A 14,906-nucleotide genomic window follows, 5' to 3' on the forward strand; every position below is an offset into this window, starting at 1 on the left:
CTAACAGGAAATCATGGTTTTCATTTATATCCAAACCAACCTAGCCATATTCAAGCACACTGCTTTCTAGTAGAATGAACTCATGTGGGGGGACAGTGAAGATGAGCGTGTTAGCTCCACCCTGCATCCCTATTCTGGCAGGCCTATCCAGTAGAATTTTAGGATATTTTAGTATGTTTTTAGGATGCTTTTAGGATGTTTTAAACAGTGTATACCATGTTTTTAATCAGTATTTTATGTCTTTTGTGCTTATTGTTGTTCCCTGCCTCGATCCAATCGGAGGGGCGAGTAAGAAATTTATTATTATTATTATTATTATTATTATTATTATTATATTATTATTATTATTATTATTATTATTGTTGTCACTCTCCTCATGTTGAGGGCAAACCTCTTCAGTAGGGTGTCTTTTGCATCTGTGTAGGCTCCATATGCCATGTAGAACCCTGGAAAATCATCAGTAGGGAATCAACTAAGCAGCAGGGCAAAGGGGTCCTCTTTCCCTCTCTCCACATTTTTTTTAAAAATTTCATGATCAGCTGAAGCGCATGGAGCAGGAAGGAGATGGCAGGGATGTACCTGTATCTCCACTATCTCCCTCAACCCTGCAGCTGATCACTAAAAGTAGCTAAGCAGCAGCTAACACAAGCACATTTTAACACATAATTCTCAATTATCACCCAATATCAAATATACAATTTTTGAGTAAGATACTGGAAAAGGTGGTGGTTTCTCAATTCCAACCAGACTTGAATGATAATGAATACCTGGATCTGTTCAATCTGGTTTCCAGCCAGGTTTGGGGACAGAAACAGCCTTGATTATCCTGATGGATGATTTATGCTGCAGAATGGATGGCATAGTGCAAGTCGGTAGTTGTCCTGGATTTTTCAGCAGCCTTTCATACTATCAACCAAGTTTCCTTCTGGGATACCTAAGCAGGGTAGGACTGGGTGCGGGGGCACAGTGTTAGGGCGCCTCCGGACCTTTCTGTAGGGTCGTACCCAAAAAGTGGTGCTCAGGGACACGTGTTTCCCGCAAAACCATTGGTCTTTGGGATATCTCAAGGTTCTATCTTGTCCTCTATGCTTGCTAACACATGAAATCACTGCGGGAAGTTATCTGGAGCACTACATCTTGTTTCCTCAGAGTAGTCCTAGGGTGGTTGTGGTAACCCTGAACAGGTGTCTGAGGGTAAACAGATTTAATTTAGATAAGACAGAAGTATTGTGGGTGGGGAAACCTGCTGACCTGGTTGGAGGTGTAAGATCAGTGTATGATGAAGTTGCATCCCACTAAAGGACAAGTGTGCAGCTTGGTTTTTTTCCTGGACACAACACTATTTATGGAAGCACAGGTGGAATTGGTTACCAGGAGTGCCTTCTAGCTGTTTCAACAGATACACTAGCTGCAGCCTATCTGGAGAAAGTGGAGCTTGCTACAGCTAGTGAAGCCCTGGTTACATCCAGACCTACTGTCGTGTACTCTACATTGCCTTTTAAGACACTTTGGAGGCTTTAGGTGGTACAAAATGCAGCTACCCAGTTGATCATAGGAGCTAAGTCATCAGAGTATATAACAACAATTCTGTACCAGCTGCACTGGTTATCAGTGCATTTCCAGCCCCAATTTAAATTGCTGGTGATCACCTTTAAGCCCAAATGGCTTAGGATGAGGTTATTTGAAGGACCACCTGAACCTATATGAACCTGCCCGGGCCCTAAGAACAGTCACGGATGCCCAGCTCACATGCCTGTCAGTAAAATCTGTTAAGTTGGCAGGCACAAGAGATAGGGCCTTTTCTGTGGTAAAATGCCCTGGCATGGAATGTGTGTGTGGGGGGTCCTACCCTGACTGTTTTTAAACAAGTCTTAAAGACCTGGTTGTTCCACACTGCTTTTAATTGAATGTCCATTTTTAATAATGTGAATTGTTGTTGTTGCTGCTGTTTTAAATGTTTCATGTTGTAGTTTTAATTCTTTTTATTTTTGATTTGATGGTTTTAAATTTTTAATTTGTGAAGCCTTGGAAGACAATACAGAAATATTTCAAATAAATAAATTTAAAGGACTTCCTTCTAACTTAAAAAAATGTGCCAGTCTCAGGCAGTCCTCAGTTAGGTTCCTGTCTGTGTGTGCCTGCCTGTGTGTGCATATATGAAGCCTGTCTGTATGTGTGTGATAACATCCTGACTGCTTTTGTTCCTGGCTTCGCTTAACCATTAGCTCATCCTATTATTCTTGATCCAACTACCATTAGCTGTTCTACACTCTGCCCACCAGCCATAATGGGCACCAGCCCAGATCTCTCTGCCATCAGTAGAATTTGGGTAACTATAGTTGCAATTCAGTGTGGTGTAGTGGCTAAGGTGTTGGACTGGGAGTCAGGAGATCCTGGTTCTATTCCCCACTCAGCCATGGAAACCCACCGGGTGACTTTGGGCCAGTCACATACTCTCAGCCCAACCTACCTCATACGATTGTTGTTGTGAGGATAACATGGAGAGGAGGATTATGTACACCGCCTTGGGTTCCTTGGAGGAAAAAAGGCAGGATATAAATGTAATAAATAATATACATTTACTTTGGAATAGGTCTCGTTGAAGTCAATGGGATTACTTTTCAGTAGGCATGTATAGGTCTGCACTTTAATTGTGTTACCTAAGCATTGCATTGGATGCAACAACAACCCAGCAACAAGAAAGTGTATCTTAATCCTTTAATAAAATGAATACAAAGTCAAATGATAATTATCAATAATTATCTGCATGAACAGATAATTAGTTGGTCCCTTTGATAACCTAAGCAATGTATGCAATATTCATTGCCTGGTTTGCAAAAAAATGAAGAATAATCTTCATATTATACTATTGCCACCCCATCCTATACTTTTGAAGATTGGTGATATGTCCTGTCTCCCCACTCCCCTGCCTTTAAAACTGGAAATGTTGGCCACACAGTCTGCTGGCTGGTGTTGAAAGCTGACTTTTTGGCTGTGTGGACATTTGGGAAATGATGGAAGATCAACACATTTGAGTGGAGACAAGACATAAACTCCAAAACGTGGTGAAAATTGTTTCAAAAAATGAATTCTGAGGCGTATTTGTTTTGGGGGCAGAGAATGTGTGTTTAAAGTGGAGGCCAGTGAGGCTGGTGGACACTGCATGGTGATCAAGGGGGAGTGAAATTCCAACCCTTACCGTTACAAGCCTGGAGATGGTGGTGGAGGCACACCATGGTTGCTGACTGTGATTTTGCCTAGCAAACAGCCCCATTAGTCACTGCTAGTTCAGACCAGTTTTATCACACATTAAAATAGCTGTCTGTCTTCACCCTTACATGAACTGTCAAATGCTCCTTGAAATCCCTGTAAAATCTTCATGGAGATGAGTCTTAAAGCCTGTTGCTTTGGATGTGAAAAGTACAGCTAAATCATTTATCAAATGGTGCCTTACCATAGCATGCATACAAGCATTTGGCAAGTCATTTCCTCATCTGTTCTATTATACAGACAGTATCGCATATTTTGACCATTCTACTTCCTAGATTTCAGGTCAGTTGTGGAAGTGCATTCTGTTCCTCATTAGACGTTATATGAACACACTGTGATAATTTACCATCTGGGCAACCATCCATCAGCTGTTTCATCCATGAGACTTAAAAGTAGCAAGGAGGAGAAAAGTCCAGAGATGGTTTAAGACATGTTGGTGTCTCTGGCAAAAAATCAAACAACAACAAACACAAATGGTATCTTCCAAGGTGGTAAAAATATAAACATAAATAATTCACTGCTTGCTGCCCCAAAATCTTCCACCTAAGTTAAGATACGTCATCATGCCTCATAGTAGGGCTGATCTCAGAAACCCCTGCACTCATAAAAAATCGTGTTGATAGGGTAAGTTAACGATGATGGCATCAGCCCTTTGGCCCCAAAGGGAATAGTTAATGAATATGTCCTCTGAATTACAAACCCTCCTTGCAATAACCCACGCTTTGGTCTTCCATTTCCTCCTTGTCATGGTGATTATGTGCCTTTAGCTTTGTCTATCTGTGTCTGTTTATTGGCCACATGTTTATCACAGCTGGTAACAAATACTGTACAGCACCATGTACATTGATGGTGCTATATAAATAAATAATAATAATAATAATAATAATAATAATAATAATAATAATAATAATGCATATTTGTATGATGGCAAAGCCTCTCTTCTTCTTCTTCTTCTTCTTCTTCTTCTTCTTCTTCTTCTTCTTCTTCTTCTTCTTGTCATTGTTTTCACAAAGGCTGCATAATATATACAAAACCGTGGGACAATATATGGTAATGATGTGCCACAGAAGCTGTATCTGGCTGCTGGGGAAATGAAAACTACTCAGTCTTTATGCTGCTGGATTATTATTTTTTAATACAAGAGTTTGTAAATCTCAGGGCAATCTCTTATTTTGTCTCTGCTCTGCTTTCTGTTTTGCTCCTCCCTCCCTCCCCTTTTCATACATGCCTCTAGGCTTAATTACGACAAGGTCACCACTTGTATAAGAGAAAAGGGAACTAACTAGTTGAAGGGAAATCAGCTTAATAATTTAATGGTGTACATGTGTGCAGTTTGTTTCAGTAACACAAAAAAGCCAAGCATTGTCCCATCCTTGTTTCCTGACAGTTCTGATCTATTCCCTGCTTTCTTCTCGCACATTTGTGTTAAATATATGTAATTCCACATTTCCTGCAACAGCGAGATGAGTGATTTTCTTTAAGGATGAAATCATGGTCTCACAAGGAACAAGGAGCTGACTGCATTGCATTCTTCAGTGTTTAGAATCATCCTCGGATGCAGTTCTTTATATTAATAAAACATATTTCAGTCTCCTTTAATTACTCTTTCAGAGAGATATGTTTTAATGTAAGTTGTCTGATTCTGTTTTAAGTGAAGGAGAAAACCTGGTAGAGGTTGTCTCTTTAAATCAGATCTGCAGTGTTGATGGACCCTCTAGCAGGCATGGTAAGAACCATTCTCACCTCTGCAGCAGGGAGCTTGACCATACAGACTCGCACATTCAATCAAAACGTTTTCTGTTTTAATATGCACTGTACCAATCCTATTCCCATGGTTACAGCTCCTGCTCCTTTGGTTGCTTCTAGTATGTTGGAAAAGAGAGGCAGCGTACATTTCTCGTGCAGGAGTTTAAAACATAATGAAAGCTACCCTGTTGTGATTTGCATTTTAAATTTTCTTTTTTTCCTCTCCTTGTACAGAATGCTGTGGCAGTAGCTTCAGTTCATTTGCCACGGTCTGTCTTCTCTTCGGCTTCAGCCTTGCAATCTGTTGATAACTCCTCTTGCAAGCTACAGTTTATTGCCTTTCGGAATGGAAAACTCTTCCCGAGCACTGCAAACTCGTCTAACCTTGCAGATTATGGGAAGCACAGGACTGTTGGCACGCCAGTGGTCCTCATTAAAATAGGTAAGTCTTGTGCGCTGCTTCTTTAATCGGAAAGCCAAGCTGTACATTAGAGTATATAAAAGAATGGTGCAGTGGAGTACGCAGGTATGCTGATGTGAAAATTGCCTCTGCTTTAACACAAATGTGTGGGTTTATTGCTACTTGTGTAGTTTTATTCAAATGAACTTGCACTTCAATGAACCAGTAAACACATGATCCTCCTTAGCACTATTGTTTATTGAAGTTTATAACTAAAGTCAAGTTTGCATGGGGGGTGGCGGGGTGGGGGGGAGAATGTTGCTTTTTAATCTTGACCATGGCCATTAAAAGATCATATCCTGAAGATTTGCAATGTAGAATTGATAAGTAGTAGCAGGGACAACCCTGTTGCTTGCATATATCTAGTCATCAGTGTACGTCTTGATAAGATAAATCTCAAACAGGTGCTTTTAAAGGTGAAAGTAATAGGTTAAAGATTTTCCTTTGATTCAATATTCAGCCCATGCAATTTTAAACATTTTGTTTGATCTTGAATTGTGTGCAGATTTCTGTTCAGAATTTTAGGAGATTTTAATTTGAGTTTCATACAAAGACATTGCCTTAGCTGTTAATCATATCAAAGAAATTGATTTTTTTAAACTGTTTTTTTTTTTTTTTTTTTTTTTTGCTGCTACCTGAAGCAATGATCTATTATTGTTTTAATGCAAGGTGTTTCAGTATTAAATCTAGTTCTACAAATGAGCACCATATCATTTGAAGACCAAGTAACTCAAATGGCAATTATGAATAATATTAACTATTCCAAACTTTTGTAGGTGGCTTTTGTGCTGATAGACCAGGAGAGGAGATTTTTTTGCTATTCTTTTTCCGGTACAGAAAGAGACTGTGTACAAGATGTTAAGAACCTCTATAGAGAGCATGTAGCAATAAAGCATTTTCCACTTCATTGCTCTAATTCAGTTTGTTCCTTTTGCAGATGGGTGCAGTATCAGAAACCTCACCAGTCCTGTTACTATAGCGTTGAAGCACTTTACACAGGGTATAAACCCCATTGCAGTCTTTTGGGATTTTGACCTTCTGGATGGACATGGAGGCTGGTGGAGAGAAGGGTGCCACATAATTAGCTCTGCAGACAATATTACCACTCTTCATAGTACTCACTTCGGTAACTTTGCAGTGCTAATGGTGAGTATATGACTTCATGAATATATTCTTTCTGAGTGTGTCTGTCTGTCTGTCTGTCTGTCCTTATTTAGCAGTACCTGGTTATTAATCTTGCATTCAGTTGTATATGATATTGCTTTGAAGAAAGTAAGTTAAGTGCTAGTTAAGTGACCTAAAAGAGCAATGGGGTCTGCTCATAAATATTATCTAGCTATAGGCCTTGCTACAGATGACTTTTAATGCAATGGTAGAAAACCAAAGTTCTATCAAGGAACTAAATAAAGTATAGGGATTTTTTAAATGAAATTTTGGACCGGATATAGAAAATATGTATTTCCTAGGCCTTTTACGTCTCAAAAAAGGATGTCTATCCTTGCTCATGTCCAGCACTGTGTTGATCATACTAATTAGTTTCTGGCATACTGCAATATTGAATCATTTAATAAATGGGAAAGAATAAGGTTGCCTGCTTCTCTAAACAAGGATGCTGTACTCCTCTCTGGCTGCTCTTGAAATTCAAGTCTGTGTGCTGACGACAGCATCCTTTTTACTAAATGGCTGTTTGTAAAGAGAAATATTTCTGTATAGTGCTAACACACAAGGCTGCTGAGGTTTGTCCTTAGTCACAACTTGCAGTTTACAATGCAGTTATTTAACAATTGTGTTACCCGGAAAGTTACCATGATGGATGTGAAAGGCACACTAAATTAGATATTGTATCAAATGATGAAATCAACATAAATAGTGAATGAAGCATCTGGGAGAAAATCATGTTAGGGAACATTTTCTGCAGTATTCAAAAGGGTTGTTCAGACTCGCTAGATATTTTAAGGGAGATAATACTCATGTCTGCATCCTACTATTGAGTCTAGCATTAATTCTGACGCATACTTGCATATGGAAGGTGCTGTTTATGAACATCAGTGAAAGGTTTATAGTTGAGTAAATAATACATTGTGTGTGCAATGTGTAAAGGACAGCAAACACAGACGACAGCAATTGAGGGGACGTGTGTAGAGAATACCAATCTGCTGCTGTCAGATGGAGCACAGATGTCAGCCAATCATGGCTCAAAGGCTGTGACAATGAGTAGTTAAATACAAATATTACTATCTATTTTATTAAACCAAATGCCTTCAGTGTTGTGTAATCAATTCCTCCCCACCTATTCTAGACTAGTTTGGAGTCCATCTGAAGATCAGGTGCTGCCAAATACATAGCACTTTTTAAACACTTCAGAGGAATGAAGTTATATTCAAACATTTTTTTTCTCCATCATGTAACAGAGAATTCTGCCCTGGTTCCCCAGATACTTTTTCAAAAGCACCTGTTGATGCTGCAGGTACCACACCCATTTTGGCTGATTGATTTGGGTTTTGAGTGATGTGCTTAAAACTTTGCATGAATTTGTAAAATGGAAGAAACTCTCATTCTCTCCCCCCCCCTTTTTTTTTTAACAAGTACCATGGATAGATTTTTATATGCTTTAATTCCACATTCATGACAGTACAGTTATGGTTTATGTTGGCTTTAATGGGACTTCATGTACTAAGGAATAAATTAATGACTGCAGAACTGAAATCTCATTGAATAGTATATTTTCTTAAATCTTAATGTATTGAAAACAGCATATAATTTCGTTTATCTGGCATTGCTCTAGGTATCTATCTATGTTGAACTAATATAATATGGTTCCTTTGTACCTCTGCAAACAGCCTTTGTTGCCATGGTCATATTGAGCATCTACAATATCAGATCTTTTAAATTTATCAGTAGAAAACTTTTAACCAGCAACCTTAGTTTATATCATTTTATATGGTTCCCATGATGCATATGAAAACTGGAGATCTGAGATGAATTTGGATGAAGAGTACCATACATATTCAGTGAAGGTGCCTATTAACACTGGCATTATTTATTGTGATGATTTTTTCAGTCAGCCCAGATAACTTCTTATTCCATATGTATTCTGTAATACATATGGAATATGTATATGGAATATGGAATATGAGTAATACTAGTATATTAGCAAAATAATATGATGCTTTGGTGCAAATTACTTTTGTGGGTGGAGTATTGGATTTGGACTTCAGAGTGGCTCTAAACCCACTCAGATGTGGATGTCTTTTAGCAATTCTCTCTCTCTCTCTCTGTTGTCAAAAGACTTGGGGGTTGGTTGGTTAAGCAGTAGGTTTTAAGGTGTCTTGTGCAATGCGTTTCACTAAACCCTGCTCACTCACTAACCATAATCGGACCATCTGCAGCAGGGTTGGTGACTCTAACCAGGGCTTAAAGTGTTGTGTGTGACAGCATGGCTTGTGGTTAGTGCTAACACCAGAGAACCACAATTTCGCTAACCACAGAGTCTGAAATGTCGTCTGAACAAGCCCTTAGATAACCCCAAAATATGCAGCCATGAGCTCCTTGGGGGAAAGGCAGACTAGTGGAGAAGCCCTCCAGTGCAAGCTCCACTGAGATGATGTGAACAGTCCCCATGGTATATTGTTCATTTGGTTATATAGATTGATGCTGGTGTTCTTATTTTAAAAGGAAAAAATAATAGCACATTTCTGGGTTATATGGAAGCGTTGCAAAATCTTAATGGGAAATAACTGTGCTGAGGGTTAGCTGCAGTAAAACAAAGTGTACTAATAAGGCAATAACAATTGTGAATGCTGTTTGCATTACTACAAGAATAATGTGAATCCTGCTGTGGAGCAAGATGAAGTATAGGCTTAAATTAGCCCAGCTGTGTTTTGAACTGTTGGTATGGCACTGCGTTCAGATTCGTTGTTACTGTTTGGTTATGTGTTTGGGCTGCTTGTTTTTCCCACTTTCAAGCAGCTATTCAGCTGCTTCTGTAGGATGGTTCCTTCTCTGATCAGATCAAATAGGTGCAAAGTATAAAAGAGGAAAGCTAAAAGTTAATGATGTTCAAGCATTTAAAAGGCTGGTGTAGCTAAGATGGAAAGGATTGGTTTTACAAGTAGTTATGTTCAGGTTAAAAGTTGGAAAAGCAGCTTAACCACTATGAAACTAGATGGGTAAAGGAGGAGGAAAAACTCTTACGTATGCAAGGATCTGTGTTGTGTTTTGCTGAATGTTTAAGAGGGTCATGCTTTTGAGTAATAATGAAAGAGTTGCATACTTTATGGAAAATGTAGCTTTAAATAAAAAATACTTTTGGGGAAAATATATTTCCAGGAATTACTGGGACATTTTCAGGCCTGGTGGGTCTCCCACTAGGATCTCTGTGGATCAGGCAATGGCTCCCTACTTCCTGCATCACTGGGAAGGATGAGGGAGAGAAGTGCAGGCAATTCCAGTTAATGGATTTGAATCATCGCCCATAGTGCCCCCCTGGCTTGTGGAATCAGCTGATTATGATGCATGCCACAGAATGCTCTAAAGAGATCTGGTGACTGATGACTTTCCATGGTCTGGGAAGCTTGTAAATGGGGAAGCCCTCTCAGTTGTCTCACTGTACCACCAGACGGTGCGTGTCCCCTGCTTCAGGTTGCCTATCACTTCCTTCTCGGCCCTGAGGACCTGACATGCATTTTACGAGGAGGAAGTTAGCACACCGCAGAGCGGAATTTGACACAATGAATTGCATGTGAATGTAGGAAAATCGTTCCCAGTTGGTGAGCTACCAGCATCCTAGTAGCAGGGGTTAAGACAGATGTGGCAGTTGAAGTAGGACTTGTTCTTAGTTGTGGGATCAAATGGAAAGTCCTTCACAAGAATAAATGACCCTGACAAACATGTTTGAGAACAAAATGATCATATAATATTTGACATCATTCCCAGCTCTATTTTATAGTATTTTTAAAACAACAACAACACTATTGTTTGCAGTCCATCCTTTCTTAAGATCTCAGAGCATATAGAACAACATATAATCAACTGTATATTTTTAAAAAAATACTAGATTTGAAATGATTTTAAAGTACTATATTTATGTCTTGAAATATGTACATCTTGAAAAGATAGATGTTCACAATCTGAATTGAACAAAGGGTTTTAGAAACAAATTTAATATGGGATTTGAATTTTTAAGGAAAATGTTATAGTGTACAGGTACAGGTGCAATGTTTTCAGTTTTAACTGAGGTTCTAGCGAGGGAAGGGAAGAACCAGTAAAATAGATTGAAGAGAAAATTGAGTATGTGAGAGTATAAACAAAAATGGAATGCAAGGAAAAATACTCCAGAAAGGAAGAGAATGAAGGAGGATTTTTTTAAAATGGCAGAAGCCGTGTAATGAATATAGGGTTGGAGAGCAGACTGGAAAAGTTGGTCAGGCTCAAGAAGTCACAGGACAGGAAGAGACAGGGCAGAGACCAAAAATATGCTTTTGGAATAATTTCACTGTGGTCCTTTGTAAGCACAGAATGAGTTTAAGAGATAACTGGAGAAACAGAGAGTTAGGAGTTCTGTTATGGTGTGGCAGTAGTAGTGTGCAGCCCATTGCTCCTGTAATGGTACGAAGCCAAAGATTCAGGATGTGACAGCAGCACTGAGGAGGCATTGCAGCCCATAACAGCTACAACTGGCTTTTAGCTGTGGCCCGTTCATCTAGGTGTTTCAATCCACACGCCTTCTACATCTGCATTCATCCCAAAGGCTGTTCTCTATTTGAGCTAGAATAAAAGTTTAGAACTTGCATCCATGAAGGATCAGGTGTTAATCCACCCCAGCTGAAAACCTCCCTTCATTTTATTGCTAGCCAGGGAAGTTAACTACAGGATTTATTGTCAATTTGCTGTACTTCAAAACATCAATCTCTGTAAAGAGTTGTTGGTTACACTGGCTCAATCCTTATCCACTTTGGGATTTAGGCCAATATTGCGAGTGCTGATGTCCAAATTCAGTCTCTCAATCCTGGGCCCTTTCTACACCTAAGGATTATCCCAGGAAAATGGAGGGATCGTCTCTGCCTGCTCCTGGGATCCCCTGTGTGTCATTTGGATGCACAGGGATGATCCTAGGATGATCCCGGGGGAAAAGGCAGGTGTAGAAATGGCCCTGGAGTCCACACAAGCTGGGGTTCAAGCAAGAATGTAGCTGGTCAGGAACCAGGATACATGGCACAGGTACACTGATGCTGGAGGGGGTGCTAGAGCCAAAGGAGATTGATGAGAAGCAGGAACTATAACTGGGAATAAGTTTGAGCCAAAGCAAAGATTCACAAGAGCTGTAATTAGGGCAGGATCTACACTACTCCTTTAAAGTGGTTTATAGCAGTAGTGACAACTGTTGGAGCCCAGGACACACACCATATACAGTTTTCAAACCGTTTTCAAAGTGTCATATCCTGCTTGGTGTAGATCTGGCCTAGGACTGCCCTTCAAAACAAAACAAACAAAAACACTAAAGCAACTTGTTATCTGAGCACAGTTCCAGGAAAGATGGAGAGATTTATACCCCTACAACCACTCTCTCCCTTTTCTGGTTATCTGTTCTCCCTCCTCTTGAGTGGATGCTTCCATCTGAGCAGACCCCTGATAGGGGAACCTCCTGACAGTTCGATACACACTCCTCTGTTGGCTCTCAATTTCCCACCGAGTTTACTGCCATCTCAGCTCCCAAGTCCCTGGGGTGGTGGTGAAGAGGGGGGGGGGAGCTGAGCCCAGGTTATGGGAGGGAGTTGTCAGGGGCAATTGGAAAGATGTCCTTCAGACTGGATAACTCAGTGGACTCTTCAGATTGCCCCACCATGTGCCCTTCTCGGATGACTTCTTCCCAAGGTCCTGGTCAGCCTGAATCATCTATGTCTGTTTGTCTGTCAAAAGCCAGCTTGTGACATTTCATCATTCTCTAGAGCAGGAGTGAGCAATTTGTGGCCCTCTGGATATTTTAGCTTACAACTCTCATCACCCCACACCATTGGCTATGCTGGCTACAGCTGATGGGAGCTGTAGGCCAAAACATCTGAAGATCTACATGTTGCCCACCCCTGCTCTAGAGTGACCCTGAAACAGAATCCAGGATTGCAGACATGCAATGGCAGAGACTACTAGGGGCAAGGACAGGTTTAGACTTCAGTAATGTCACTGAGTGTACTCTGTACTTTTTCATACCTTAGTGAATAGTTGCCATTCAGTAAATAAGTGAACTTGGGGTCACTGCTGTGATGAGGGCAAAACCTGTTCTCCCTCTCTGAGATAGGGTGAGCTGCTGTCACTGGTAGGATTCTCATAAGGAAGTTCAGTGTGTGTCTTTGATTAGAGCACATTTGGATGCACTGCAGTTCCTAGAGGTCCCTACAGTATACTTGTCCTTCTTCCAATCCTCCTTTTGTACAGATCCCACTTCCACTGTAAGAGCAGGCAATTTGCTTGTCCTATGTATTGATGGGGGTCTCTTCTGCCTCTTCTGCACAATACACAGCTGCTGTTAAGCAGACAAAAAAAAAGAAGCTATATGCCGTAGTGCCATTCATCAGTTGTTCTTTCTTTTCTGGCCACATGGTCTTTAGAAGGAGAACTACCATTTTAGAAGACTATCATAGAATCATAGAGTTGGAAGGGGCCTAAAAGGCCATCGAGTCCAAACCCCTGCTCAATGCAGGAATCCACTCTAAAGCATACCTGACAGATGGTTGTCCAGCTGCCTCTTGAATGCCTCTAGTGTGGGAGAGCCCATGACCTCCTAGGTAACTGATTCCATTGTTGTACTGCTCTGACTGCTCTAACAGTCAGGAAGTTTTTCCTGATGTCCAGCTGGAATCTGGCTTCCTGTAACTTGAGCCTGTTATTCCGTATTCTGCACTCTGGGATGATCGAGAAGAGATCCTGGCCCTCCTCTGTGTGACAACCTTTTAAGAATTTGAAGAGTGCTATCATGTCTCCCCTCAATCTTCTCTTCTCCAGGCTAAACATGCCCAGTTGTTTCAGTCTCTCTTCATAGGGCTTTGTTTCCAGATCCCTGATCATCCTGGTTGCCCTCCTCTGAAAGTGCTCTAGCTTGTCTGCATCCTTCTTGAAGTGTGGTGCTCAGAACTGGATGCAATACTCTAGATGAGGCCTAGCCAGGGCCAACTAGATGGACTCTTGGTCTGATCCAGCATGGCTCTTCTTATGTTCTTACCTGAAGAAAGTTGACCTCATGGGAAAGATCAGGGCCGAACAAAGCTGGTAGTAGGCCTGTGTCAGATGGGAAATGTAGGCCCCATTTCAAACTGCTCATTAAGTATTTTTTTAATCAGTTCTAAATACATATGAACTAGAATGATTTATAAAAAAGGTAATGGCAAGCACTTTTATTCACGATATATACATTCAGAAATGCTTTACGTGCTTTTCTTTGGGCAAATTCATCATCAACAACAGAAAAATCAAGCAACTTTGCCCAGGGGGATTCAGAGTAGGCCCCCTCAAAATCGTAGGACATGCCAACTGGCTCCACTGGGGGCCCCTCTGCCCAGCCCTGTGAAAGATGATGATGAGTCAGACTAAGTTAATCATCATCACTTTTGAGGGAAGTGAATATATATATAACTGCATTTCTATAGAAAGTCTCATTTGTGATGGATCTAGTTTAATGCAAACTTTGAGCAGAGCAGTTCTGAAAATGAATTTGTCCACTGCTCTATCAGAAGCCTAGTTTCAGATACCTGTTCCAACCATATGCCTTTTTGACATTTGTCCTTTAAATTCATAGTAATTTATTCTGAATTTGAAGCCCAGATAATCAAAACCTTGTAAATTCACATAGAAGATAAGTATATTTGTTCTCTGCTTTAAAAGCAGTAGCAGCAACAACAAACAACATAGCTTTAGTACACAGATACTTTTGAATAGATATGTTGTAACAATTGTTACGTTTTATTATTTTAGACTGTGGCTGCAGACCACAAACCACTTGGCTTCAGCACGTTTCCATAAATTTAATTAAGAGTCTCTTTAAAATACCCTGCAAGCAAGTGCGTTGGAAGTTTCAGCCTTCACTTCAGCTACTCAAGCAGTGCCTCCATATCTCCCCGCACCTCCTCCCCAGTAACAATACATTTAATACAAATTTGCATCATAGTTGTCTTCCCCTCCCTCATCACTTCCCCAACCAGACTGTAATGCATTTTTTCCAAGTTTCATTTCTTCTTTTTAGGGCTGGGTGACCTATTGGCAGGGACCACCCCCATCTCATCCTGTCCCATCCAACCCCACCCCACCGAACCCAATATACCAAAACACACACACACACACCATGAGCTAGATGCATCATTGTTGTTCAGTGCCCTGATTTACTACTTTGAGCTCCTGGAGTCCAACCAAAACCACTGGGATTCAGTCAGATCATGTTATC

General features: G+C 40.5%; 1 protein-coding gene across 1 annotated transcript in view; it reads left to right on the forward strand.

Moving 5' to 3' along the window:
* ADGRA1 (adhesion G protein-coupled receptor A1) overlaps positions 1-14,906 on the forward strand; it is a 282,014-nt gene that overhangs the window by 182,313 nt on the left and 84,795 nt on the right. Inside the window, exons 8-9 of the mRNA XM_063132851.1 lie at positions 5,251-5,458; positions 6,414-6,622. Coding sequence (XP_062988921.1) covers positions 5,251-5,458; positions 6,414-6,622 — 417 coding nt within the window. The remainder of the gene's footprint in view (positions 1-5,250; positions 5,459-6,413; positions 6,623-14,906) is intronic.

Source organism: Elgaria multicarinata, chromosome 8 (assembly GCF_023053635.1).
Source record: "Elgaria multicarinata webbii isolate HBS135686 ecotype San Diego chromosome 8, rElgMul1.1.pri, whole genome shotgun sequence".
Taxonomy (NCBI): domain Eukaryota; kingdom Metazoa; phylum Chordata; class Lepidosauria; order Squamata; family Anguidae; genus Elgaria; species Elgaria multicarinata.